This window comes from Hyposmocoma kahamanoa, unplaced genomic scaffold, assembly GCF_003589595.1.
Source record: "Hyposmocoma kahamanoa isolate Upper Pololo Valley unplaced genomic scaffold, ASM358959v1 100021, whole genome shotgun sequence".
In the NCBI taxonomy this organism is placed as follows: Eukaryota; Metazoa; Arthropoda; class Insecta; order Lepidoptera; family Cosmopterigidae; genus Hyposmocoma; species Hyposmocoma kahamanoa.
The window spans coordinates 2,545,955-2,572,749 of NW_020653200.1; the positions used below are offsets into that span (position 1 = coordinate 2,545,955).

General features: G+C 36.1%; 3 protein-coding genes across 6 annotated transcripts in view; 2 read left to right on the top strand and 1 right to left on the bottom strand.

Moving 5' to 3' along the window:
• The window catches only part of LOC113228226, an 8,234-nt gene extending 3,724 nt beyond the window's left edge, over positions 1 to 4,510 (top strand). Inside the window, exons 4-5 of the mRNA XM_026461492.1 lie at positions 2,586 to 2,672; positions 4,197 to 4,510. Of these exons, the coding sequence (XP_026317277.1) occupies positions 2,586 to 2,672; positions 4,197 to 4,289 (180 nt within the window). The 3' untranslated portion in view covers positions 4,290 to 4,510. The remainder of the gene's footprint in view (positions 1 to 2,585; positions 2,673 to 4,196) is intronic.
• A 69-nt stretch (positions 4,511 to 4,579) lies between these two features.
• LOC113226133 lies at positions 4,580 to 14,783 on the top strand. Its single transcript, XM_026458665.1, has 7 exons — positions 4,580 to 4,731; positions 4,799 to 4,954; positions 6,407 to 6,445; positions 11,939 to 11,977; positions 12,590 to 12,646; positions 13,061 to 13,297; positions 13,622 to 14,783. Exons 1-7 carry the CDS (start codon positions 4,587 to 4,589, stop codon positions 14,134 to 14,136), a joined length of 1,188 nt encoding a protein of 395 aa, XP_026314450.1. The 5' UTR covers positions 4,580 to 4,586; the 3' UTR covers positions 14,137 to 14,783.
• A 3,993-nt stretch (positions 14,784 to 18,776) lies between these two features.
• Positions 18,777 to 26,795, bottom strand: part of LOC113227877 (insulin-like growth factor 2 mRNA-binding protein 1) — a 57,486-nt gene continuing 49,467 nt past the window's right edge. For all 4 annotated transcript variants that reach the window (XM_026460966.1, XM_026460957.1, XM_026460982.1 and 1 more), the window contains one exon: positions 18,777 to 26,578. In XM_026460966.1, coding sequence (XP_026316751.1) covers positions 26,486 to 26,578 — 93 coding nt within the window. In that variant the 3' untranslated portion in view covers positions 18,777 to 26,485. The remainder of the gene's footprint in view (positions 26,579 to 26,795) is intronic.

Genomic DNA, 26,795 nt, shown 5'->3' on the forward strand with positions numbered 1-26,795 from the left:
AAGTCGTATATAATACATTTTATGGAAGTCCTAATTTATTGTTACTTAGCATATAATCGTTGAAACACCCAGCTTGTCACGCATTGTCACACTTCTTCACAATTCGATGGATAGATTTAAAAAGTTACCTGCCTAAACGCTTAATTATAAAAAAAAAACAATTTACTTAGTTGATGATGGCGACCTCGATGGCCCAACGGTTTGCACTGTGGACATGTGTTTGATTCCCGGTAGAACCAATTTGGGAAATGAACTTGTTTAGTTAGTTTCCGGTATACGAGAGAGAGAGGTAGGTTACGACCCGTATATGAAATTGTTTAAAATTAAATTTGACCAAGTTCTACTGTCGCGATTTTTTCTTTCTATACAATGAAATGAGCCTTACAAGAAACTGAATCTAACAGCATTAAAAAAATTACAATATTCTTAATTTTTATGGACAACTCACGCTTGACCAAAAAATGTATTATGTCAAATTCGATTTCACAAAAAAGACCTAAGTAAGTTTATTAAGTATATTGCCCTGTATCACCTATGGTTTCGGATGTCCCCAAATTCCATTCTAGTTAAAAATCACACTGCATAATGAACTTGGCAAAGCACTTATATTGCGTCGTAGCGACCTCTCTGGATCTTAAATGTCGTTATATGACCAGGCAAGTCTTCTTCAGACAAAAACAAATCCTAAAATAGACTGCATACATCGTTGACCTTATATGCAATGCATTCTCATTTATGCGACCTAACAATAAATTATTTTTAGAATCATCGTGAATACGAATCGTATTTCAAAGTATTTTGTCACTGTAATGTTATTTTGTAATTTTTATTCAATTGGGTACCGTGAAAGTATTTTGCCTTTTAAATACATAAATCGTTTCTCGTTTCTACCATCGCACTTTCCGCCAAAGGAGTAGAGTCCATCCCCACATCTTAGATCTACTATGCCAGGGCATAGTAAGATCACGCGGCATCTCGTTCGTTCCTTCCTCGAACCTGCAAAATATGGAGTGATCTTCCTCCTAAAGTATTTTATTTGCTCTATGACATGGGGTTCTTCAAAAAGCGTTTTACTGGGCTCTCAAAGGCTTGCAACACATAGGCAGCACATCTGATGTTGCAAATGTCCATGGGCGACGATGACCACCACACTACATACATACATTTATACATTATACATTTATATATCTGGATCTGATATTTATATTCAGGATCTGGTGACACGAAATATAAACAAAGGTGACAATTAGCATTCTAGAAGGATGCAATATGATGAAGCTTTGTTTGTTTTAAGCAGCGGTAAAGCTACTTGTGAAACAGTTCGTCCAGGGAAATACTGCCACCTTACCTATGTCTGCCGCCGAGCAGTAACGTCAGCATTACTGTGTTCCGGTTTTGAACGGTAAGAGTGCTGGTGAAATGACAGGCACATGTGACTTGTCAACTTATGTCTCAGGGTGACGGGTGCAGTGGCAGTGCCCCTCAGATCTTTGCGATTTAAAGCTCTGAGTGGCACTGCAACTGTTATGGACAGGCGCGTAGCTTACCATCAGGCACACGACTTTGATATAATAATAAAAAGCCCGAAGCCGAGGGCTGGGCTCTAATGACTCGAGGTTTGTAATTTTTACCGCCCGCGCTACATACAATGTAATTATCTCATCACACTTGCGACGAAATAGGTACAATGATAATTTATTTGTTGTATGAGTAAATATCGATTCACAACGCAACATTTACGTATTTTGCATGCGGCGGGTTTCTTTTTTACAACAGATTGCCAGTTAATTCTTCCACAATAATACAACTCGAACTAAAATGTTATAAAAGGCCTTTAAAAGGCACAAACACACACAGTCACAATATATTAAATATAAAACAAATCATTTCCAAATAAAAAAAAAATACTGCAGAATTTGAATTCACAAAATAAATGTAGTAAAATCATTGACTACATTAAAATATAGTTGAATTTGGAAATGTTCAATAACGATCAAAGCCCCTTAATAGATAAATAAACAGTAAAAGAATGTTTACTTTTTTTTTCAACGAAAAAACGTTTTCCTTTTTAAATCTTGACGAAATGAAACCTTAGGGCGATAATGTAATGAAAAACCCCGTGGGCATAATTTACGACGTTACGTTCGAGTTTGCCTGCATGTCATTACACTGTTTACGAGCAAGTGTGATGAAAATAATTAATCGTCCTGACGAAGAACACATCGTGTCTTGGGTATAATAAAGCCATAGATATGTGATCAACGTCAGAAGTGTTTTTATCGCATGAAAGCCAAAAAATAATAACCACTTAAAACCAATCTACGTAATTTATACAAATTTCAAATATATATGTGACATTCTATAAACTCGAGAGATTACAACTTACAATATTTCAGGAGAGCCTGAAAAGTTGTCATTTTGTAGACAAGAGTGTAACATACTCAACTGTTTACTATAAACAAGTAACATTATCGTATATTCATCACGAGATTCTGACAAACCTTTATATACGTGGATAATGTTTGGTGATAGATGATAAAAGATAATTGTAATAGCTAATAGATAACGTACTTGCGTACTTACAGGGCTTCAAGCGGATCGCAAGACGACACAAACCTGTCACGCTGATTGGAATAAGAAAGAACGGGTTGCTCCCCAAAAAAGAATTTATTGTAAGTACTTATTAATTATAAGGTGTGCCAACACCAAACCAAAGCTAATTCTAATATTTACTAGCAAAGTTACCGCTTTTAGAAAACTCATATTATTAATATTATCTATTACTATAGCCAATGGTATATGATTGATAGATATAGAAACTAGTAGCACAGTATTACAATATCCTCCCTAGAGTAGCGCAACGCCTTTGAAATTCGTGCGATTCCGTCACTCGCGTAGGTACTTGCGCTGTAGTATATAGATGTGCAAGGGTTGTCACATAATGAAAAAAAAATATGATTATTATTATAACGTTTATACAAGTACGAACATTCGTTGCGCAACTGTATGATTTGTAAACTGTGCTAGTAGTGTCCCTATCTACCAACCCGAGAGATAGGGTTTTCCGGAGAGACTACGGGCTCGACGGCAAGACCAGGGTTCAGGGGGCGTCCGGGCCAAGTCCTCCGCCATTGATACGCCTCTCTGTCCGACCCGGACTTGGGTATGGACTCGCTGGGGTTTGTGATTAGCTGCGGAGACGGACATGTTTGTCTGCCCCGGTTGCATGTGGCCGGGGTGTCTGTCTCGTGAGCAGCTAGAGCGTCTTAGTAGCGGTCTAGTTGAGGGCCTGAGACGAGCAGAGGCGCCGGGTACGTGAGTTGCCCTTTAAGTTGGAAGATATGTCCGGACATTGTCGCAGGACACTGCGACTGGCATCGCCGGCACTAGCCCGGAGAACTAGTAAAGGATAAGCTAAATATCATCCAGTCCCTCCAGGCGCTTAGGTTATTGGGAACTGGAGAGACGTCGTTTTTCGGCCTCGGGAAGTGAGCGTGTCTTACAGCTCCGCCACCAATGAGGAGATTTGGTAGTGGACTCAGAGTCGACGGCTTAGCAGTGGCAACTGCTAGTTGTGCAATACGCAACGGGAAGTGAGCGTGCCTACAGCTCCGGTACGTGCACCTGGGGCGGCTCACCCTGCCCTAGCCTCTCGAAGAACCGGATGAAGTCAAGTGACAGAGGTTTGCGAGAACCCTGTACACTGGCTGATCTGGGTTCAGAACCTGAACTTGCAAGGTTCCTGTGCGCTCTTCCGTGTGTCCTAAAGGTAGGTTCGACAACGGCGTAAAAGTTCTTTTTAGAAGTGGTAGTTTGTTAAACCGGAATAACAACAGTCCTCTTAATTTGTGTGTAAAATCATACCTGCTTTCGCATTATTGTAGTTTTGTTTTTAATACATTAACACAACGGTAAAAGGATAATACATATATAGATAAGCTATTCTTATGAGGTACTTTCACGTGCTTTCTTCCTTTCATTCTTTTTTTCATTTCTTCCTTTCAGGTTCATAGTATATCTTAATAAAACTGGTATTCCACCCTTAAGAGTCGATACTACTTCAGCTCGAATTCAATTTTTACCGTTTCTTTTGCGTGGGTGGAACGGCGAAATTAAAGTTTGTAATTTTAATACAGTAAATAGCTTTAAGTCAGAGCTACCGTATCAATGAATTTAATGAAACTATCTTCCTGCAGCTCAACGACATGAAGGATTCTTCAGAAGTAGCCGAGTTGCAGTCGCCCTACAATGATATTAGCAATTTTTGGCTTAATGGACCTGAACGCTGAAAAAAGAATTTTGAAATTTGCATGTGAAGGTACATACAAATTAGTAACAATAAAAGCTTTTGTCATAAGCTGGAATGTATTTCATTGACTTACTATTGCAATTGTGTGCATGTTGCACCGAATGGTATTTATGCAAAAAATAAATAAAAAGTACTTATTATATTCGTCATCCATTAAACTTATTTAAGAAACCCGTTTTCATTTTATATGTGTTGCTGAAATCTCTATAAAACCTTGTATAACTATAAAATTCAAAGCAATAACAAATGTAGAAACAATGTTGCAGTATAGATTAATATGTTATTGAATAAAAGTTTGTCTACAATTTTTGTATTCGTTTTTATTTTCCGTGTCAATGCCTCCGAAAATGAATCTAACAGTGAATCTGATGAAGATGACAAACTAAAACAGGCTTTGGTTTTGGTTGAAATACTCAAAAAAGGTTGGTAACCATCTAATGTTGGTGGCAAAGTCTCAGATTGTGTAAAAAAATGAGTTTGTTTATGCAGAATACTTGACGCTGCTTCAGTCACAACATGTGATACAGCAGCAACTGCAGCAGCTGCAGCAGCAGCACGTGGAGTCAGTCACAACTACCGAAGTACTACCTGCAGTAAATGATGCCACACTTGAGGCAAAGCCAGAACATCAAGCTGCCGTTGCAAGTAAGGAATATAGGTGACAGTACATTAGTAGGAGCACGAAGACATATTTTTCTTTTTGGTCCTACTGGTAGGAGCACGAGGAAACGGCCATTTATTTCCCATTCTTTTCCATTTCTTATGTTCCTGCTTACTAGCCTGTTATAGTTGCAGTGACGTGGCCATTACGCGTTTCACAAAAATATTTACTGTTGTTACTGTAAAATAATTTTTCATTTTACAATTTCAAATTCCAAAATTCAATCTCAACTAGGCCATTGACGATAAATGTTACCAATTTTATACCCAATGTACAATAGGTTGTGCTTTCAACTGATCAGTCGCTGACTTAACGTCCAATTATGTCTACTTGCACTAAAGTTAAATACGTCTAAAACCGATGCTTGCAGTGCAAAAGCACTCTTAATGCATTGTGTTAAGAGTGTCTTAATGAAATTTTACATCCTATATTTAATTTCTACCAAAAATTATACGGAGTTGCATATCCATGGCATACGTTTTGGCCAATAGATCGCCGAAGTTACTTAGAAGCACCAATTTTAGAGTAATTTTTGCTTGAATAGGCCACTGACATAAATGTTACCCATTTTATACCCAATGTACATTGACTTTTTATTTGTAAGTCAATGTCAATGTACAATAGATTGTGCTTTCAACTGATTAGTCGCAGACTTAAACGTCCAATTATGTCTACTTGTATATTTGTATTAAGTTAAGTACTTATGTCTAAAACCGATGCTTGCAATGCAAAAGCATCTTAATGCATTGTGTTGAGTGTCTTAATGAAATTTTACATCCTATAATTAATTTCCACCAAAAATTATACGGAGTTGCATATCCATGGCAGACGTTTTGGCCAATAGGTCGCCTAAGTTACTTATAAGCACCAATTTTAGAGTAATTTTCGCTTGAATAGATTATAATTTAGGAAGTAAATACTTATAGTCTATAATATTGTGTTTTGGTCATTAAGTTGCGTGGAAAAAATCGTTTTTTTTAAATGTCTCACCTGCTGTTGCTCAATGAATGAAAGCAACTTGTGTCGTTCATAAATACCAATTATGTTAGTATTGTATTTCATAATAATATGTCCAAAATTGCTTCTCAACGACTTAAATCAATGTATACGTCAATACAACGATGTTTTCCGAGGCCCTAAATTATAATTATATTAATAGTATAATTATTGTTCATGTCTATGAGTAACAAATAAAAATACAGTCAACGCAAGGTAGCTGCTGTACAATGTACAGCTTAACGGGATGCTGTTATGTGTCGGTAAGTATGATGGTGATGAGACCACTCTCTTTCAATTCGGAAAATATTATATTGAACGTAAACGTGAATTACCGTGTTACACTCGGTTATTATAGGGTGGCATGGATCGTTAACTCATCCACATATTGTTTACTAAGTAATATCTATATGTATATTTTATTAACAAATATTTTTCAGAATATTTAAGGCGCGCGGAATCGAGTCAAGGTATACCCGGTAAGTGTAAATTACCATCTGAATATCGTGAAAAAAAAAATATTGCGTACAATTTGGTCAGGTAGATACGAGTAGTTTGTGTCTACGGAAAAGCTGTTTAGGTTCATGCACTGAACTTAGCTTAGACTTAATTTATTTTATAGGGTTATGGAAAACTCACACATGCTCAAAAATTTTAACTACTATACCATTATGGTTAAATCTCTCACTAGATGTCACTAGCGCGACGAATGCCGAATGCCAGCACAAAGATCTATAACAAAAATACATAGGAGAATTTTGACGGCTCGGTAACTGACCCCATAGCTCAATTGGTTAGAGCAATGCTACTACTAACTACGGTGCAGCATGGACGTGGGTTGAAGTCCCACCGGGTCGACAAAAAATTTTTCTCTGTGTTCGATCTTTGTATTCAGAATCATAACAAATTTAGTGGAGTTATTTCACAAAAAATTTCTATAAATACTTATACCATCGTTCTTTCTTTAAAAAAGATCTAAAGCCGTTACATAGGTAGGTACCTTAGACTTAGAGGATGGAAAATAATAGTAGTTTATGTGACTGTTACATAATGAAAGGCGTTATAAGACGAGTGAGGGTTTATCATAAAAACGTCTCACATACACAGTTACATACACTGCTTTATCTATACACATATTATAAGCTCTCTGTGATGTGTTCAGGAACCGATGTTACGACTAGCGAAATGGCGGTAAATAAAAACTTTTCTCACGCATGTCACGCAACCATAGTTTTTATTTTTAATTTATAGACAAACTAGAATCGGCCTCAACTATCATATCGTTCGATATCAAGTAACGTGTGAAATTCTCAAAATTGTTTGCTATTGACATTTCATTTCGAATAAAACTTCATCTCGACTGATATTAGAATTGAGGTCCAATCAAATTGTTTTGTTTTTCAGAGATGTTCGAAATTTGAATGTAATAATAACATCGAATTCGATGTTAATAATGGAGCAATATGTCTATGTGCAATAATAATATTTTCACACATAAGAAATTTGTTCTAACAAAACAGTTTACCTTTACATAATTTGCGTTTTTTGACAATATTATAGAGTTTATGATATGTGTGTAGATAAAGGTCTAAGTTATGTACAAAATAAATAAGGTATACATGCATTACAATGTCAAGAGTACGTCATATTGACACTTTAGACAATTTAAATTCGACTCTATGCCCGCGATAAGTACCACCCGAAGTCCAGAGCAGGGTTGTTGCTGATGCAGTTTTTTTACACACCAGCTGATAGTGATTTTATGTTTAAAAAAATCGTGAAAACTGTACTGATCTATTATCAAATCCACTTACATGAAAAAGCTTTTTCAATGAAAAAGAAACTATTTTTCCGGATTTAAATCGCGTATATTTGTTTTTTCAAACAAATCGACGTTTCGGCCCCTTTACAGGTCCCATGGTCACGGTCAAAAAAATTAACCTGCTTTATAATCAAATAATCAATCAGCCTGCCTATCATTTTTTTATTTGAAATATATAAAGCTACAAGTTCTTACTCACTGATACAAATAGAACGCATATTTCCCGATATGATGGAAAAAAGTATATTTATACCGTTGTACGCGGATAGGCTCCAAAGCAAACAATGAAATATGAGAGGACCTGAATATGGAAAATATGAAAGAGTGATCAACGGCCTGCAAAAACTATAATACATGGGGGGGGATTATTGTGCATTTTATGAGATACATCCTGGTTAATTTCCGCGGCAACTAAAAAATGTTCGAAATTCAAATAAACAAGATGGCCGCCATACAAATTTAAAAGCCTCCTATCACGGAAACTATTAGAGATAGGTAGGAGGTGCTCGAAGGAATGTCATAGAGGGTAATACTGGTCAACTTCCTGGGTTAAAAAAAATTCAAGATGGCGGCCGAAGAAAAACTTGCTTCGATCCGGCTGAAAATTGACATGCAAGGGTCTTAAAGAGTCCTTAATCACAATTTGGGGTCAAAAATTTATTTTCGCCATTTTTTAATATGGCTGCCATATATGTGCTTTTTTCGTTAAAAATAGCTGCCGAAAGAGATTTGCTCTGATTCGACTGAAAATTGACATGTGAAGGCCACTAGAAATACGGATAATAATTTGTGCTCAAAATTTGTTTTTCGCTATTTTCAAATATGGCCGTCATAGAAGCGTTCGTTGGCGGCAGAAAAAAAATTACTCAGATCCCCTTGAAAATTGGCATATCTCTAGGAGTGCTTGATAATAATTTGTGATCAAAATTGGTTTTTCGCCATTTTTACGGCCGCCATACCAACTCTTTTAGCTGCAGATAAAAATTTGCACTAATTCGATTGAAAATAGACATGTCGGGGTCTTTATGAGTGTTTAATAATAATTTGCGGTTAAAATTTATTTTTCACCATTTTTCAATATGGCTACCATACAAACTTTTTTGGCGATAGATACAAATTTCTTCTAATTCGACTGAAAATGACATGGCATCATAATTTGGGGTAATAATTTTGTTTCCGCTGTTATTCGATATAGCCGTAATTTATTTATGTACTCGTAACTTGCTTTGCTCGGACTGAAAATTATCACGAAAAGATTTCTAAGATTGCTTGATAATAATTAGTGGTCATAATATATTTTGTGATTTTTAAATATAGCCGTCATTAAAGAGCTATTTAATTTTTTTTAAAGCAAAGTCCTAAGTGCCGAGGCCGCAGGCCTAGGTCCGCGGAGGGCGAAGCCCGAATCGTCCGCACGCCTTCGTATGGAGGTAATTATATACGGAGGCGTAATAGATCACGAGTACAAGATCTCACAATTGTAAAAATGTAAGACATACTTTCCGATGTAGTGGAAATGAGATACTTATCATAGCGTTGTTGTATCTCAACCATGTCTGTTAGATTGCATTTTCTTGAAAACTATGCCAAAGAGAAGTATTTAGGGGGAAAAAATGCCAAACTACTGCCGAATTTCCTGTACTATGAATACCAAAACAACGATAATCCAGAATAGTCAGACCAAAACCAGCTTAGAAATATTCGTTTCTTAAATTGGCGCACATCGGGAATCGACCTCCTCATCAAGCGCCCATAGTACTAACTGCTGTGCCACCGAAGAGCATGAGCATACCCCGTAAACTGAACCCAACCACACCCCGCAGGCCGAGCCCGACCCCAACCGGGTAGGTGGGGTACAGGGCTCGTCTTATATATACTGACATTTTCTCAAAGGTAAGAACTGGGGGCCTACCATAACCTTTCCAAAAACAATCTTATTTCAATGTAAGCTTAAAGTAAGCTTATTATAATATTACTCATATTCGTATCACGACAAATCTGTCAATCAAGTAATGCATTAATGCATTATTGCTAAAGTGATTGAAAGAACGAATGATTTCCCAATATTGTCTATTCCTTACTAAAAATAGGAAAGAAATAACGCTATATGAAGTATATAATGCCATCTCTTTCTTTTTTGATGTTCCGAATCGTCTTATCGTAGTATAATGTTTAAGTACCTACTTAATATTATTAATGTTATCCGTGGTCTCTGCCTACCCCTCCTGTGGGACTAGGGCGTGAGCTTATTTATGTTATTTACATTCAGAGAATTGTACCTAAATGTTAAAAAAAAGAAAAGTATGTAATAATAAAATCTATTAAAATTACGTTGTTGTCTATTATTTTTCCGCATTTTCATGAAGAAAAATAAATAAAACAAGCTGTTTTAATAATTACGTTGTAAATTCGGAATTATAGTCTAGTGGCAACTGTTAGTGTCGCCAAAGCGCATATAGATCACTGTTATAATTTTACGAAATAAACGTCGCGTATTTTTATCAAATAAAAAAATAAATAAAATATTTAAGAGATTTATGTAAATAAATAAGTTCAATGCAACTTTTAATAATTAAAATCTATATTTAGACAAAAATAATATTGTTTCCATTGCCTCCGAGCAACTATTTTAAGATTGCTAAATTTGACATAATGAACAATATTACTTCGTTGTTACAGTCGCGTCATGGTACGAACTGAGTGAATGAATAGTCACAAATCTGCCAATAAAACATTATAATAAGCTTACTTTTATGCGTGTCAGAGTACGAAAATTGTTTTTTAATACAGTTGCTCAAAACGTGGTATTTTTCGTACTACAAATCGTGCCGAAAGTTGTACTTTTCGCACTAGTGCTTTTTACTTTTCCATTTTCTTTTATTAACTGTTGTTTCAAGTCTCAAATATAGAACTAAAGAGGTTGTATATTTATTTAATATTTATGTACTTTCTGACGTAAGTCATTTGTCATTAAAACTTATATTTACTTACTAACATCTTAATTGTTTAAATTGCATAGGTGTTTTATAAAACAGCGGGTTACACTTAGAATAATAACGCATAGAATGATAGTTTCATATCAAACGAACTGTCACAAGTGAGGCAAAAATCAAATTCATGTAGGCTATTTTTAGTAGTAGGTTAATTTTCGGTTTTGATGAATATTTATATAAAAATACAAGTTGAAACGCGTTACTTCCTTGTGGAATATGATGTTAGTATCTATTTTATGTTTGTCTGACGTATTTTTACACTCAATTACCGCACATTTCGTCTTTTTTAGCTAAAATTCTTGGTCTGTTCGCGGTGCAAGTTGACCTTGAGCACTGAAGGCCCGCCCGCCCATGTAGGCCCTTTGGGCGCACTTCAATTTGCCTCACTTAGCGTGTGCGGACTAGGTTTCTATGCGTTATTATTCTAAGGGGTTACATTTAAAAATACCAAAATATTTTCCATAAAGATGGCTGATTGAGTATTAACAATGACCGGAGGTGAGTAATACGCGAGACCGCTGCGCGCCGCGCCACTTAAATAGTAATTTGAATGTGGCTGAATATTGGCAACAGTTTCCACTGTACTCTGAATTTTTAACAGACAAAGAAATAAAATGAGTTTTTTTAAAATACTGTTTTATTTTACTTTCAATGTAGTTTTTTCGCAAATGTAATAAAAAATGTCGTTTCATACACGTACGGATTTGTCATTTTCACTTGTCTCGAGTCTTGACCCTCGCCTCTGGCTCGGGCCAAGAAGCCTCGAGTTTCGAGAATAATGACTAACTTTCCACACTTGTATCAAAAATAACTAGCAAGAAGGCTGGATGGTTTGTAAATTAATATCACAACGCATATATCCGCAATGAATATCAGCTTCAATCAATGCGGAGGCTGAGGCGGACGCGGTTATTTTAATGTATGCGGATTATCCACGGATGCGGATGCTGATATGCGCAATAACCCTGGTCCAAAGTGTCAACATTGAAGTGTTCTTGACTGTACCTAAGACAGTTTCCCTGTGTCTATTCTATAGGTTCGGATTTCTCCATATAGTTCTAATTAAAAAAATATATAGTACCGACATCAATTCATTGACCGACTTATTTTATGAAAATGTAGCAGATACTACACAATGTTATTAATGTTATTTCTAGGTTTGCTAAACGGAAGACGTGCAAACAAGGTCCCGATTGGTATGAAAATTTGTTTGTTAAATAAAACACAATGATGCGTGTCCTGCTGTGATTAAGGAAAATACCTTTCGAACTGTTGGTTCTACTAGTGGATCCAGTACGATTTTGACAGTACTCATGTCTCCACTACACAACATGGGTGGATCTATTATGATTTGTGAATACTTTTTATTACTTTTACACTTTTTAGTAGCAGTTCGTCCAAGGTAAAAAAAAAGAAAAAAAAGATAGTACTGCCACTTTAACCTTACCTATTTCTGCCGCCAAGCAGTAATGTCAGTATTACTGTGTTCCGGTTTTGAAGGATAAGGGTGCTGGTGAAATTGCAGGCACATGGGACTTGTGAACTTATGTCTCGGGGTGACGGGCACATTGGTAATGACCCTCAGATCTTTCAGGCGCACGACTTGTTCGTCCTGTCAGTTGATGTTATAAAAAAAATACTGAAATTATATAGGTCGAGAGCACGATTCAACTTACGATAACGGTCTACAAGTAAATAAAAGTGAGGGTAAAAAGTCCAGAGTGGTTAAACGTACCAAACATGTCTGTTAGATTTTGTGCACTATTCTAAGTGCATCTGCCTATACTTATGTGATTTACCTTTTGCAGATAAAGTATGGAATAAGAAATTTTTGGCAAATTACAGAAGAGCTCTGTCAGAACCAGGTATCTCCATATTTATCTTATCTTTGAATCGTCATAAAATATTTAATATTGACGAGAGGATAATGTCAGGACCGAATTTTATTTAAGTGCCTTGGTCGAGCATTTGTGGACCCTTCTCTTATGAAAATCTGTCACTATTATAACCGCAAGGTGTGCCTCAAGCGTTTACAATTTTGAATAAAACTGAAATACTGGTACTGATACATCGAATAAAAACACGCAGTAGTAATGGGAGAGCAGCGATGTCAGAAAATTTAAGTATTTCCATGATAATTTAAATAGCCATGCCTATGACGAACCGCAAACATAAATTAATGTCGTTTAAGTTAAATGCATTATGTTTCTTTCGATATGAGTAAAAAAAGGTGAGAAGTTAGAACCTTTTATTGTATCTAAACTTTTATACGATTACAGTTAATGAGACGATGGAAAAAACAAATATGCCTGATGATAACAAAGGAAACGATGCAGTCAATATGGTTACCAATAAAACAGAAAATGTGTCATTTAATACAACAGCAAGACATACAAAGGAAAAGCAAATTCACAAAGCTACTGTAAATAAAATAAAAAATGTCACTAGAGCTGTAAGAAATAAGAAACTAACCAAAAATTCTGTCAAAAAGCGTAAATCTCCAACGCCTAAAAATAGTAAGTAAGTTGTAAAGTAGTACATTGAGTGTAGGTACCCACAGCAATGAAACAACGTAATTTGCTAAATTTCCTGACATAGTATGTAAACGATTAGAGGACCCCTGCCGCTTGTCTAGTTGTAGGGCGTAGGTTATTATGCATTTTTTTTACTGCTTTTATTTATTTACTTTTATTATTATTATTAATTAGATACGCACTAAGCCTCTCCCTTCTGCCCACATCATTCCGCCACCGTTAGCTGTATTGGCAGATATTGTAAAATGGCTATATATACCTAATGTTATCCGGGTATAGATATATTTAAAAGAAATACGTTTACAGAACCTGTACTAAGAGATGCGACTGACGTTAATCCTGATGATAATGACAATAATAAGCAAAATGCAGCTGAGGTTCATCCTGAAGATAATGGCAATATGAAGCAAAATGCGACTGAAGTTAACCCTGAAGATAATGTCAACAAGGACCAAAATGTGACTGAGGTCAAGACTGTAGATAGTGCCAATAAGAAGCAAAATACGACTGAGGTCAAGCCTGAAGATAGTATCAGTAAGAAGCAAAATGCGACTGAGGCCAAGCCTGAAGGTAATGTCACCAAGGATCCAGTTATGGATCAGATTGCATCTGAATTAGACAATGAGCTGAATGAGGATGGTGCAACTAAATTGTATAAGAAAAAACTGAGAACTCCACAAATAACTAAAAACGCATTCTTGGATATCAGACCCACGTTAAGAATTCACTTAGCTCGTAGTACCAGACTTCCGATACCTTTCTCTGAAAATAATGCGTTCTGTTACTATGCTCCACGTTCACCTCTATGTATTGGGAGATAACAAAGAGCAATGTTTTAGTCATTTATAACCCGATAACTGGATTTCGTCTCCATTGTTCCGAGATTTCCAAAAATGTCTTGTCTGCTGCAAAGCGACAGTGTAACACTACCCGTTGCGCTTGATGATTCCGTGATAAATTTTGATATTAGGTACGTGTTATGGTAACTTTCGAACGCTATCATGACATATAGACATATACAGATACCTTCTTGAGAGTTTTTATACAAAACGTACGATGGCGATATTGGCTGCAGCGCATAAGCCGAAGTTTGTTTAATTGTCTTTGTTATCGGACTTTGTAACTATTACGGAATAATTAAAATTAAAGTCAAGCCCTATTCTCTAGTTTGTTTCGATAACGTGCCGTGTTGTTGTTGATAAGGTTACTCCGTCGTTCGACTATGCATATAGTGTTAAATGAAAAGGTATTTATTAATTAACTTGCTTAATTTCACCATTAGCTGTCAATGATTTCACTCTAGTGAGTGCATCAAACATTACAATACTTAGGTATTTTTAAAGATTAATGAGCCAGCAGCCAAGAGCGCAACAAAATTGTAAATACTGATAAGTCATTTCTATAATCTGTACAATACACTTACCGAATGCTGTTTGCCATCTGATGTTTTATTAAATAAATAAGGCACACACCCATAGCTCCGAACTAGCGAAACCCTGTGTCGCGAGCGTGACTTATTCCAGCGTGACAATGGCTGAGTTTTTGAAATTTGACTAACCAGACAAAAAGTCGCTATTTAGTCGGTTCTAGTCCCAAAAAACTAGATTTAGTTGGTTCGCTGTTCAAAAATTATAAAGGTACTTTACTGTCCACCCTGGAATAAGTTTGTTCCGGCGGCACCATTTTTTAATCTCGAGAACCACAGCTCCTAGCTTAGATCTAATTCCATCCAGAAAAAGTCATGAATTAGTCAGTTATAGTCGCAAAATTTTAGAATCAGTCGCTCCTTTGTTTAGAAGATATTGGATATTCAATTATTCCCCGAACGCTGTAACTTGGACCTTTTCAAGGCGAGAGTGAATAGGTATTATTTTAGGTGTGCATGCTACATTGTCAACCTCAACACCGCTTTCCATCAGGTGAGATGGAGGTGAAATGCGCACTTATTTTTGATAAAAACAAAAATTCTCATCATTTAATGTAGCGTTTCCGATTAGATTTTTTTATAACAATCGATTTTATTTGAAGAAGCTTAAATCGTGACTGCGGGCGGGTTCAAAAAAAGGCCATTGCCTTATCGAATCCGAATATCTACTGAATTTTTAGAGTCACAGTTAATAGTAACACAAATTGTAATTGAAAATGACTTGCGCTATAAATTATAATAGTCCTCAGTCGGTTAGTCATTATTAAATTTCCTTCGGTACAATCGGTCTACAATTAATTTATTTATTATTAAATTATTCTGATCAATAGTCGTACGCAACTGTATTCCACGAGTCTTGTTCGTCGCGTGTAAGCCAGGAGCCCAACACTGCCCTCGTAACGAAAAAAGGCACAACTATGTGTACTTTATACAGCAGTTGTGCCGTTTTTCTACTAATAAATATCATGACAATCGGTAAATCCCAAGGAAGAAAGAAAATAGCATGTATTTCAAAAAAAGTTAATAACAAATTGTATATTATGGAAAAATTTACGTGAGCTCCGAATCTAACACAGGTATAACCTTAAAATATTAAATCGGTGTATCTTCTAAACAAAGGGGCGACTAATTCTAAAATTTTGCGACTAGAACCGACTAATTCACGACTTTTTCTGGGTGCAATCAGATCTAAGCTAGGAGCTATGGTTCTCGAGATTCAAAAGTGGTATCGCCGGAATAAGCTTATTTCAACATGGACAGTAAAACACGCTAATAACTTCAAAAAAGCGTAACGATTAAATCTAGTTTTTTACGACTAGAACCGACTAAATCACAACTTTTTTTAGTGTAATTGAGAAATATACCGCTGAAATAAGCTTATTCCAGCGTGGACAGTAAAATACCCTTAACTTTTGAACGGCAGACGGACTAAATCTAGTTTTTTGCGACTAGAAATAGCGACTTTTTCTGGCTAGTCAAATTTCAAAAACACATTGACAACCACAAAGTACAAAACTCATGCGAGAAATAAATGTAGGCCATACAAATATTTCTCCCGGCCCGGGAATCGAACCCTTGACAGATGCGTGGCAGTCCAGCATGGTAATCGTTCATGCACGGAGGCAGTTTAAAATCTTATACTACCTGAGATAATATCTAAAAATGTCTAACACGAGTAAGTATATTTTTTGTGACTAAGTAGGTTTATCTGTTATGTATTAAAGTATGACTGACTTTTCCGTTTATATTCTTAAATGTTATTCCAGTGATTTTTAATTACCTGTTCAACCATAGATTTGATATACTAAATCTATGTGTTCAACATAGTAAACCGTATCAGAGATTGTCAGATAATATTCTGTCAATAAAAGTCAAAAGACCATCATGCATTATTCAGGGATCGGAATAGGTAGTTTTTTACCTAAACTTTAAGGAACATAAGACAGAAAATGGAGACTGCCTTACGACAATTTTTTTAGGTCCTGGACCTTTTCAGGATTCGGTAAATTACTTAAGAATATAAAAAAATTGACGTAATTGGGGGCAGGCAGGTACAATATATTTATCTTAACTTTGCGACGCAGTGGGTCGGATCTGCGATATTGCGGACATTGGATTTTTTTTCACGATACCTCTCTAAGAAAAATGCCAATCGAGATCCTATTGCCCTAATTATCATAATAATTGCCCTAATTGTCGTATCACATTTTGCCACAAATCGAATAGTTTAGTAGGAAAAAGATTAATGTCATTAATGTATATATTTTTTGTATGGGTCCGCAACTTTAGTGCCCCATCATTACAGTCTTAATCGAGCCTGTCTTAGAATCACTACAGACGTATTATTAGACCTACCTTCTGTAGATTTGCACACTAAACGCGCGCTCAAACCTACATAGCTGGGCTGTCATAGTAGGTATATTATTACTTGTGTATTTACACAAGTAAAAATTACTACTATGGCACTTTTATATTTTCCACATTTAGGTCATCTCTTTATTTTTCCACCATAATAATATGGGAAAATATTTATAACAATAATAATAGAATCGGGCTAAGAACAGAGCCATAAGCTCAGTTTATATTGCGGCGGATCGGAATGGAAGCGAATTTTTGTAATGATATTATAATGGCATAATTAAATTTATGGTCAATTGTGTAACGTCTAACTAGATACGTGCCAAAATCTTCCGCGGAATTCTCACGCATGCTTGAGAATGCTCGCGTATCTAGTTTGTACATTACACAATTGACCATAAAGTTCATTACGTTATGTATGTATGTACGTACGTACATTATCGTTACAAAAGTTAGCTTCCGTTCTGTACCGCCGCAATATAAATTTTGAGCCTGAGCGCCCAGTTACACGACGGGGAAAGTTGTCGCGCGGTCACCGCCTCATCACGTTTTTACGGATCGTGATGTTTTTTTATCGTCTGACGACTGTCGTACTAGCTGTTCCCACTGTGACGACAGTTTGTCGTTGTAACGATAAAAAATCGTGAACGACAGTAAATCATGTCGTGCCATATGTGAACTTCATTTAAATATACAAGCCACGACACAGTAAACTACACTGTCGTCACGACATAGTGGGAACGCACCCCCATATCTACTACATCCATAATTATCGTCAATAATTAGGAAAGGGCGCTTCTGAATCTAATTGACTATACAGTCATTGTCAGGTACAAAAGTAACAAAACCGTTTATTTTTTCCATTTTTATTACGTTAAGAAACCTAATTTTGACAATTTCCATTACTATGTTTAAAATAGCATTCTTATACTATGTTGAATTTCGTATTCAATTTAAATTCAGTTCCCAAAAACATGCACAAAGATAATTATCATATTCATTTAGTAATATTGAGGTAGTTATTAGTTTCAGAACTTATACCAATTACAAAATGGTCCAAAAGTAACAGTAAATTCAAAGAAAACTTGTGGAATAAGTATCTGCTCAATAAATCCAGAGTGAATCAATTCGTTTCCTGAAGAAAAAAAATACAATAGAATGTAATGTAAATATATTGGACATCGATACATCTGAGAAGCAACAACAACAGCTTCCCTATCTAATATAATGTATAGCGCATTGTGGAGCTGTGTGGCGTCGTGAGGTCGCGCCTATCTCACCCGGTAAATCAATATCGTTTGACGGATAAGGCGCGGCCCTACAAGCCGCAATGCGCACCGCGCACTCCACGTCGCACGCGCACCACACTGATACACAAAATATGAATACATACACATTACATAAACACCATAGACTCGATGAAACGTCAATAGTACATTATATTGGAGGGGTGTAACGTACGACAAACAACAGAATAAGTGCTCCATTTCCCCGTAAAATAAATTAACAATTAATTGAATTGAACCAACCATATTACAAAACTGCAATACGAGCTCGTTCTCTAAAAGCAACAGTTAAAATAATTGTATTAATCATAATATTCCAATCACATAAGAAACTATTTAAAATACAATCATGCAATCATGCACATAAAAAGAATTGATAAATTCATTCGAACACACGCCAAATACAAATTGTGGTTACACACATGAGAAAGTAATATTAGAATGTAATGCAAATAACAGTAGAACCATGAAACAAGAATGATAAAAGTAAATATTACTAGCGAGAATGACATGTAAGTAATGGGCGCGGGGGCGCGACGGCAGGGGTGTAATTCAGTCTCGTAGCCGCACGCCGCCCGCGCCTACCCTCAACTTAACACTACTTCACAACGATACAATTAAACAACTAAACTATTTCTGCATCCTAACACATTACAAATCATAATGTACCCTCTCAAGCTTACTTTTGGAAGGATTAAACAACATGCCTATAAATGTACCATATGTACACTCTTCGGCCGCAAATTCGGAACCGCGGCGCGTATAACGGGGCGTCGTTTGGAGCGTACACGGTGCGCCACTGAATATACCGAATTGTGATTCGGTAACAGCATTTATAGTATACATTTAAGCGTCCTGCTCAGTGAACGGGCGGAGCACAGTAGCACGGTGGTTCACCTAAAGTATTTAAACACGTTAAGGCGTTTTCGATTAAGCGTTTGAAGATTGGAGTGCTTTCGCATTTCGACGAGAAACTGACGATTTGAAATCCGACTCTGGCCGTCTTTGCACTTCTCTTATTATCATTTCGAACTACATTATGACACGAGACTATTGCAGAAGAATCACATTCACAAATTAACCTTGAAAGGAAAAGGTTATTAATTTGCACTATTATTAGTACGTAACAATATAACCAAAAATATTAAACCACATTAATTTAACTACTTATTTAATCCGTAAAATGTATAACCTCAAAATTCTATAACTATTATACTGTCGTTACAAACTGAGATTAAAAAGGACAGTATTATCACAAAAAACATAGTAGAAGTCGTTATTCTGTTTTCAAACAAAATAAAACAATCTATGTAGCGTCACTGTGAAGATGACTAAGCGGCAGAGTCTGATTGGTCAATAGATTAAACGCCCCGCTCTAGCGAAACTAGTCGCGTGCACGCTGAACGTCAACAACGACAATCCACGCTCAATACGAACTTTGAACGTCCCGTCGAACGCCCTGCAGGTGCGAATTTGCGGCCTTCCTGTCACAGTGAAAGTAACCGTTTAGTAGACTCCATCTGAAAGCCGATGCAAGCGGAATCTGGCTGTGTGAAAAGGCCGGCGGACGGCGGAAGGTGCGGAAGTCAGCACCGGCCCTGTAGACACTATCTGCCGCCGTTAACACATGGCGCAAGTTAATTAGAGGTCCAACTGCTTAGTCCACAGTGGTGAACCATTTAGCCGTGGTCCGCCCAATGGAATAAAACCAGAAGCAACAATATTGAGATCACATTTGGTTTTGCATTGGAAAAGCTACATTAAAATTATTTTTCAACACCATTGCTCGTAATTAGTAGTGCAACGCGAAACAAAACATGGCGGAATTTTTATAATACGGCCCCAGAATGGGAATGGTTTTTCTTTAAATTTCCCCAATGACCCCAAAACGCAGTGATTTCGATATATATCAAAACGGATCGTAAATAACTGTATTTACAGTAGACTATACACAGTAGACCTATGTCCGTCGGCTGTACCAAGAGGCCTAAGTTCTTGCTTGCATACGTAACCTAATTGCTGAAGGGCTTATGTCTCTTGCTCCTACCTTTCTATCAGCTGCTGATGATAAAACTGCCCAAGGTCATTCAAGGTGGACTAAGCAGATGAATCACGCGTAAGAAGGCAATTACCCTCCTCTTGTCTAGTGGTGTCTTTACACGTCTATATATAGTTTTCAAGTGAAACACTTATATTTAACATGAATTCAATATAGTAAGGTAAATCCGGCCAGTTTTAAATATATTGTTCCCTATTGGACAAGGCGGTGATAGTACGTACGATCCTCTCCAGTTTGCTGAGCGTCAGAATCGTGCAGACCAAGGCTGCTTAGACACAATTAAACATGAAAATAAGCCATAACTTTATAGACATTTGGTAAGCCGTTCAACAATGAAAATATCTCACATACTCTCGCCGCCAACGCGATGTGATCGGGATTTATAAAGCCAGTGATACACATGCGCGTTATGCGTACAAAAAGTATACCCGTGACAAATTGTATGCTACTGACATGGTATTTATATTTGGCCAGCTAAAAGCACGCGTACGCCAGTGTATAGCAAGTGATGATAGGATATCGAAAGCCGTTGCTTAGTAGCCGTAATGCTCGACCCACACCTCTTGCTAGCCATGACATGTGTATCATCGACTATATTTACAGTGATTAGAAAACTTAGTCATAACACGATTCATTATTTTTGACCAAATAGATGTAATCGGTCAGTACCAATTAATCCAAATGCCAAAATTTTATCACAAGTGTTTCATTTATTACAAAGGAACACGTTGATTCTTAAGGTGTTATGTAAACATGGAATGTAATAATTATGTATTTTAAAATCGACTTTCAAACAAATACAGCTCTGTTTGACTGTAGTGACTCCATGAACCGCTACCATAAGCGCTCGTCGATTGTTTATACCTTCAAATTGTGGAAGCACGAATAAAATGTGTACGTGGATGGAATGTCGCAGCACTATTTTGAAAGTATTCACATGTAATAAACATATTAAATGATGACACTAACAAAGGCAGAAAGAAGTAATGCATTAAAATATACATCTGGAGCAAAATATGTACTCCCGATGGACATTTTAGTATATTAGAGTAGCAATTACGAAGTGCAATCATATATAATTGTTGCAAGGAACTTTAAATTCATACAATTTTAATTAATGCCATCACAATTTAGAGGACTGTTCATTACACCAAAAATTAGTCTTTTGTTTTGGTCAACGCATCATTACTGCAGAATAAATACATCCATTGTCAATAGTAGTGGGATTTTCTTTCTATGTCAATAATGGCACATGGCTTTTTGTTCAATACCTACTAAGTAGATCAGTCTTGAATTTACTAGACTGCAATTTCTGTGACCATAAGTTAATAATGTAGAGATTGGTTATATAGGTTAACGTTACGGTAGGTACATGTGTTATCGCACAACACCAGGAAAAGTGTTTCTATTAATAACTCTGGATCGCCTTTTGCACTATTTTATGTTCGCGTAGATTTAACGAAGTGCCAACCTAACTGACTGCGGTGACTTAGGCAGTGTACGTAGGTAGGTACAGACATTTCCAATTAATTAATTTGGTAAGCCGATGACCGTACGTATTCGAAATAAACGAAAAGGAGTACAAATCATTACTTCTCGTAGTGTGACACTAAACCACGATAAAAATGTGTATTTGCACTGAGAGGCCACATGGCGCATTTCCAAAGGCAGTAATGCTGTAATTTAAGTAGTCATAAAATGCGTTCCGTTTTTTGTAAAGAAATTATTTAAAAACTACACATGTGAAACCTCTCAATTGTAACAGCACACTTGCCCAATCGGAACTATTAAATTGCAAATAGCATTTTATTTTAGTAAAGATATATTTCAACGTTTAAAAAGGTCTTGTTAATTTTAAATATATTATATCATTGAGTGTAGTAAAAATGTCTATATAAAATATTGATAATACTTTTGGCAGTTTAAAGGTGTAGATTGTGTCATAGTACTCTTGTTTTTATGAATTTATTTAACTAATATTAGTACAATTACATTCATGTATTTCAATTATTGCAAATCAACATTGTTTACTAGTTTCTATAGTTGAATAGCATTAAAAAATCTGTATGATTTGTTATTTGATGAAAATATTTAGAAACATCTTTACTAAATTAATGTTAGTAGGCAAAATACAAATGGTAACTTAACTATTTTCCAGATTGAGCAGGTTCTGTGTGAGAACTGAGAGGTCATGCATGTAGAGGTGCACCTTTTGTACTTATTTCTTATTCAGAACTCATTTTACAACTACTTGTTAAAGTATGCAGTACTGCTTCTGCAAATAAGCGATGTACCCTCTCAGTACACACACACACAGAAAAAATACGTGAAGATTTGCTGATGGAACGACGTTATATTTATTTTTGGTTTTAAATGTTTCATATTTCAGTAAATTTGTATATTGAAATTCGAAATATTTAAATGCCAAACGTGAGATTATTTCTAATAATATGTGGAAGCAACAAAATTGCACGTAAAATAAAAACGGCAAAGTTTAAAGTGGTAAAGTTTAAATAATGTGAATTTAATATGTAAGAAAAAATATTAGCAAATTAAGGGCAATTTTGGCGATAATACAGGTAAGTGCTCACAAGAAATAAAAATTAATGAAATGAAAATTATTTTGATGCAATTGGGACACAGGCTAGACCTGAGATACGCTGTAAACGTAGGAATGGATCAACCAATAGGTAATCAGGAAGTTGAGGGATGGGGGACGCAACAGAAGAGGGATGCGCAGTGTCCGCCAGTACCGGCCCGCCGGATGCCGGCGGCCCGACTTGCCTAAGCTCCTCCCCTCTCACGTTACCATCACACGCGAATGTCTCTAAAACTTAATTATAATTTTATTATAATCTAACCTAAAATTGGAAATTGAAATAAGAATGTAAACATCCTTAAAATATTTTTGCCGAAACTTCCATATATTATTATCACAATTATTATATAAATATCTAAGCTTTAATTTTGATATTATCCACTTAATCTTAATCTCTCATAGTTAAATATCTCACTTGGCACAAATTATAACGCAAATCGTATATCTGAATAATAAAACATATTACCACAGAACCAAACAATACGACGACGCTGTACTCTCACAACGCTACGGTATCGTCATAATTTCAAAATGCTTCGATACAAGAAAACACTAAGCTAACAAAGAAAACGATCAACAAATGTCACTTACAAATTAAAACTCATTCGTTTCCTTACTCTCCAACAATTACTATTATATCAAAAATATTTATATCCATTAAAATGGACAAATACCATTTCCGTAACGCGAGAGCATCACTTGCGCAGGGGCAGCGCAAGTGATGGCGCGGCGCGGCCCGTACCCGCAGCCTGGTGTGCGGCGGCGGCGGCCGGATCTTAGCGCATGCAATCGCTCTCTAGTCTAGTCAAGGCTCGTCACAAGTCTGCCGATTCACACGACCGGCATTCATTCTTTGGATTAGTTACTTAACACCCAACGCACTATTCTTCAATTCAACTATTGTACATCATATTTTCATCTTCATGCATGCAGAAATCCATGTATCGTTAAAGAAATATTTCTTAAAAATATACTCGCAAAGCATCCATTCGTCCATTGAGCCTCCTTGATAAAGCAATGCTCTATTATGAATATAAGTATATTCCATGTAGGTTTACATCCCACACACCCTTTTCAGATAATATTTAACAGTGTAGTAGTGTGACTTTAACAGATTAATCTATTTATTGTAACAAAACTAAATATGTACTTCTTTTCGTTTGTATATGTAATATTAATGGTACGGTTATAAAGTTAGTGTTATTAACATGTGTATATTGTATAGAGAACAAAACCATTATTATTATTATAGTTTGTGCCATTTAGCATGTCAATAGTGTAATAATTCGACGGCGAACGATCGCCGATTCCTATAAATCTGTCGCAATTTTGACATCGCTTGACCAACATAACTTTTCAATGAACAATAAAAGCCAATACCTATAAAAAAATGTGAATGTTTAATGAAAGCAAACAATATAAACTACGTTACAATAATTTATACAGTGCAAAATAACTAGAATTTAGTTTCTTTTGCTTCAAAATTTTAAAAATACAAAATGTATCATAATTTTAATAAAAAAAATACGCTCTTCTACAAGAGGCAAAATTAACGACTCTAAGCGCATGTCACGTATTAACTATGGCTGAGTACGCTTGCACTCCGTCTAGTTTCAGAAATATTCACGTTTCAGTTTTGATTCACTTAATTCGTTTTTTAAATCAACAATGATCGGATTTTGACAGTGACGATTCAGGAGGTCCACTCTCGTCCCCCGTCAGACATACCTCCCAAAACAATGACTGTCAAATAAGTAATACTCGACAAGGTTTAAAAGACAATGGGCCTTACCATGAACTCTTATTACAGTATAGTATATGTTCGTAACGACAAAAAAGCGGGATAGTGATATACACTTCATATAGCGCTGTCTCACAACGATTCATTTTAGGTCCTAAACTGAATCGTAATAAGAGTTCGTGGTAAGGCCCAGTGACAGGTATAAGGCTCGTTTGCATCATGCGTCTCTTTAGTTGATTGAGTATTACTTATTTGACAGTATTTGTTTCGGAGGTATGTCAGACGGAGAACGAGAGTGCAGGGCCTGATTAGTGTTTATGTTATATAATACTCGATTACTACCCCTTAGGTCATCTATACTGCAGTCCTAATTAAAAGTGCAGTAACTAGCATTTTTACGAAATTGAGTTACAACGAATAATCGTTAACACCAAAACAAGATCTACATTTGGCTCTAACTCACGTATCAAAATTCCCATCGGAACACTGTAATACAGGAAGTAAAACTGCAGTAACTTAGTACAATGTATAACATTTGCTAATTTAAACTGCAGTAAGATTAGTCACTATATAATTATGATAATACTATATAATTTTTGAGTCAAAGGCGATGGAATTCTAGCAACAATCGCAGTATCTAATAGTTGCTGCACTTATTTATGTTTTACAACCTCAACATACATATATAAATATGTCACCTTACAATACTTCATTATTTTACCTTTCTATTGATATATGCCATGTTGTTGTAACTTGCGTAGTTTTGAAGCTAGAGTAAATTTTAAATTATTTTCTTCCACCACGTTTTTCTCGAAAACAGGTTTGACTTAGTTAATGCACTGTTTAGTTAGGAGGGCAGTGTACGTCACGTTGATTATGACTATAATAAGAGAGTTTTCACACGTAACGTATAGCGTATACTGTGATAGGAAGGGGTGAATGATCGCTATTGACATTCTAAATGGCACTTAGTATACCTATTGCATTTATGTTAACGCTTACGAAGCAGATTAACGGTATGAAAACAATATAACAATTAAATATATTCACGGCACTAATCATAACTGGCACTATAGATAAAAAAAATTGTGTATATGAATAATATATAATATACATATTATATCAATATATACCTATTCAAATATTAATCGTCAACATAGATAATCCCCGGATAAAATATGTATTTATCAAATAGTATTTAATTACAATTCACTACAATAATATAATTGTCAACAACATTTGGACATATGCTGCCAACAAAACAGCCTGTCTGTGCGGTACCATATGGGAAACCTAAGAGCCGAGCTAAAGTACACGACAAGGGCGAATGTAGACAACAGCAACATTAGATTACAATAAAATTGATGCTGTCGTGGGAGGAGTTTTCTGACAAACCCCGTTCTTGTTGTGTGGAACAATACGGAAACGGTGATGGATTATTCGTAACAAATAGATACCTAGTTCTAAGATGTGTTTCGGTACACCGCTGACAGCACTGCTCGGTGGCATATAAATAGCAGGAACAATTATTGAACTATTGATATATGTATAAGATTTAAAATCCACGCGCAAGTAATTCAAAGACAAGACTGTTATACCCAATAAAGACGCGACGGAATTTGCTAAATGGGACCGATCGATGTTGAGATGTGGTAACAAAGGTGAGTGGTGAGGTGGTGGGCGCACGGATTAGGAGGTTGTTTACTGCTGCGCAGGGGGCGGCTGCGCGGCGCGACGGTGACGGCTCGGGGCGCTGGCTTGGGCCACCATAGCACGAATGCGCCGCTGAGCAGACTGAAACAACAAACATCGTTTCACTATTGTAATACAAATCATAACAGAGCCATAACACTAATCCGGCTGGCGGTGTAAACAACTATATTTTAATGTAGTTGGTTTAAGAATCATGAAATTCACTCGCATTTAATTTAAATAAGCCATATTTTTTCTTTTTCTAAATAGTATTACAACACTTAAGTCATTAATAATATTTAAGCGTAGTCGAGTGCGA

What these genes read in the sequence shown, in the direction of transcription:
- LOC113226133 (XM_026458665.1), top strand. Translation starts at nt 4,587, where the DNA reads ATGTTATTGAATAAAAGTTTGTCTACAATTTTTGTATTCGTTTTTATT. An exon ending in TGCAAACAAGGTCCCGATTG is followed by an intron (nt 11,978 to 12,589) that starts GTATGAAAATTT and finishes TACCTTTTGCAG; the next exon opens with ATAAAGTATGGAATAAGAAA. An exon ending in ATCTCCAACGCCTAAAAATA is followed by an intron (nt 13,298 to 13,621) that starts GTAAGTAAGTTG and finishes ATACGTTTACAG; the next exon opens with AACCTGTACTAAGAGATGCG.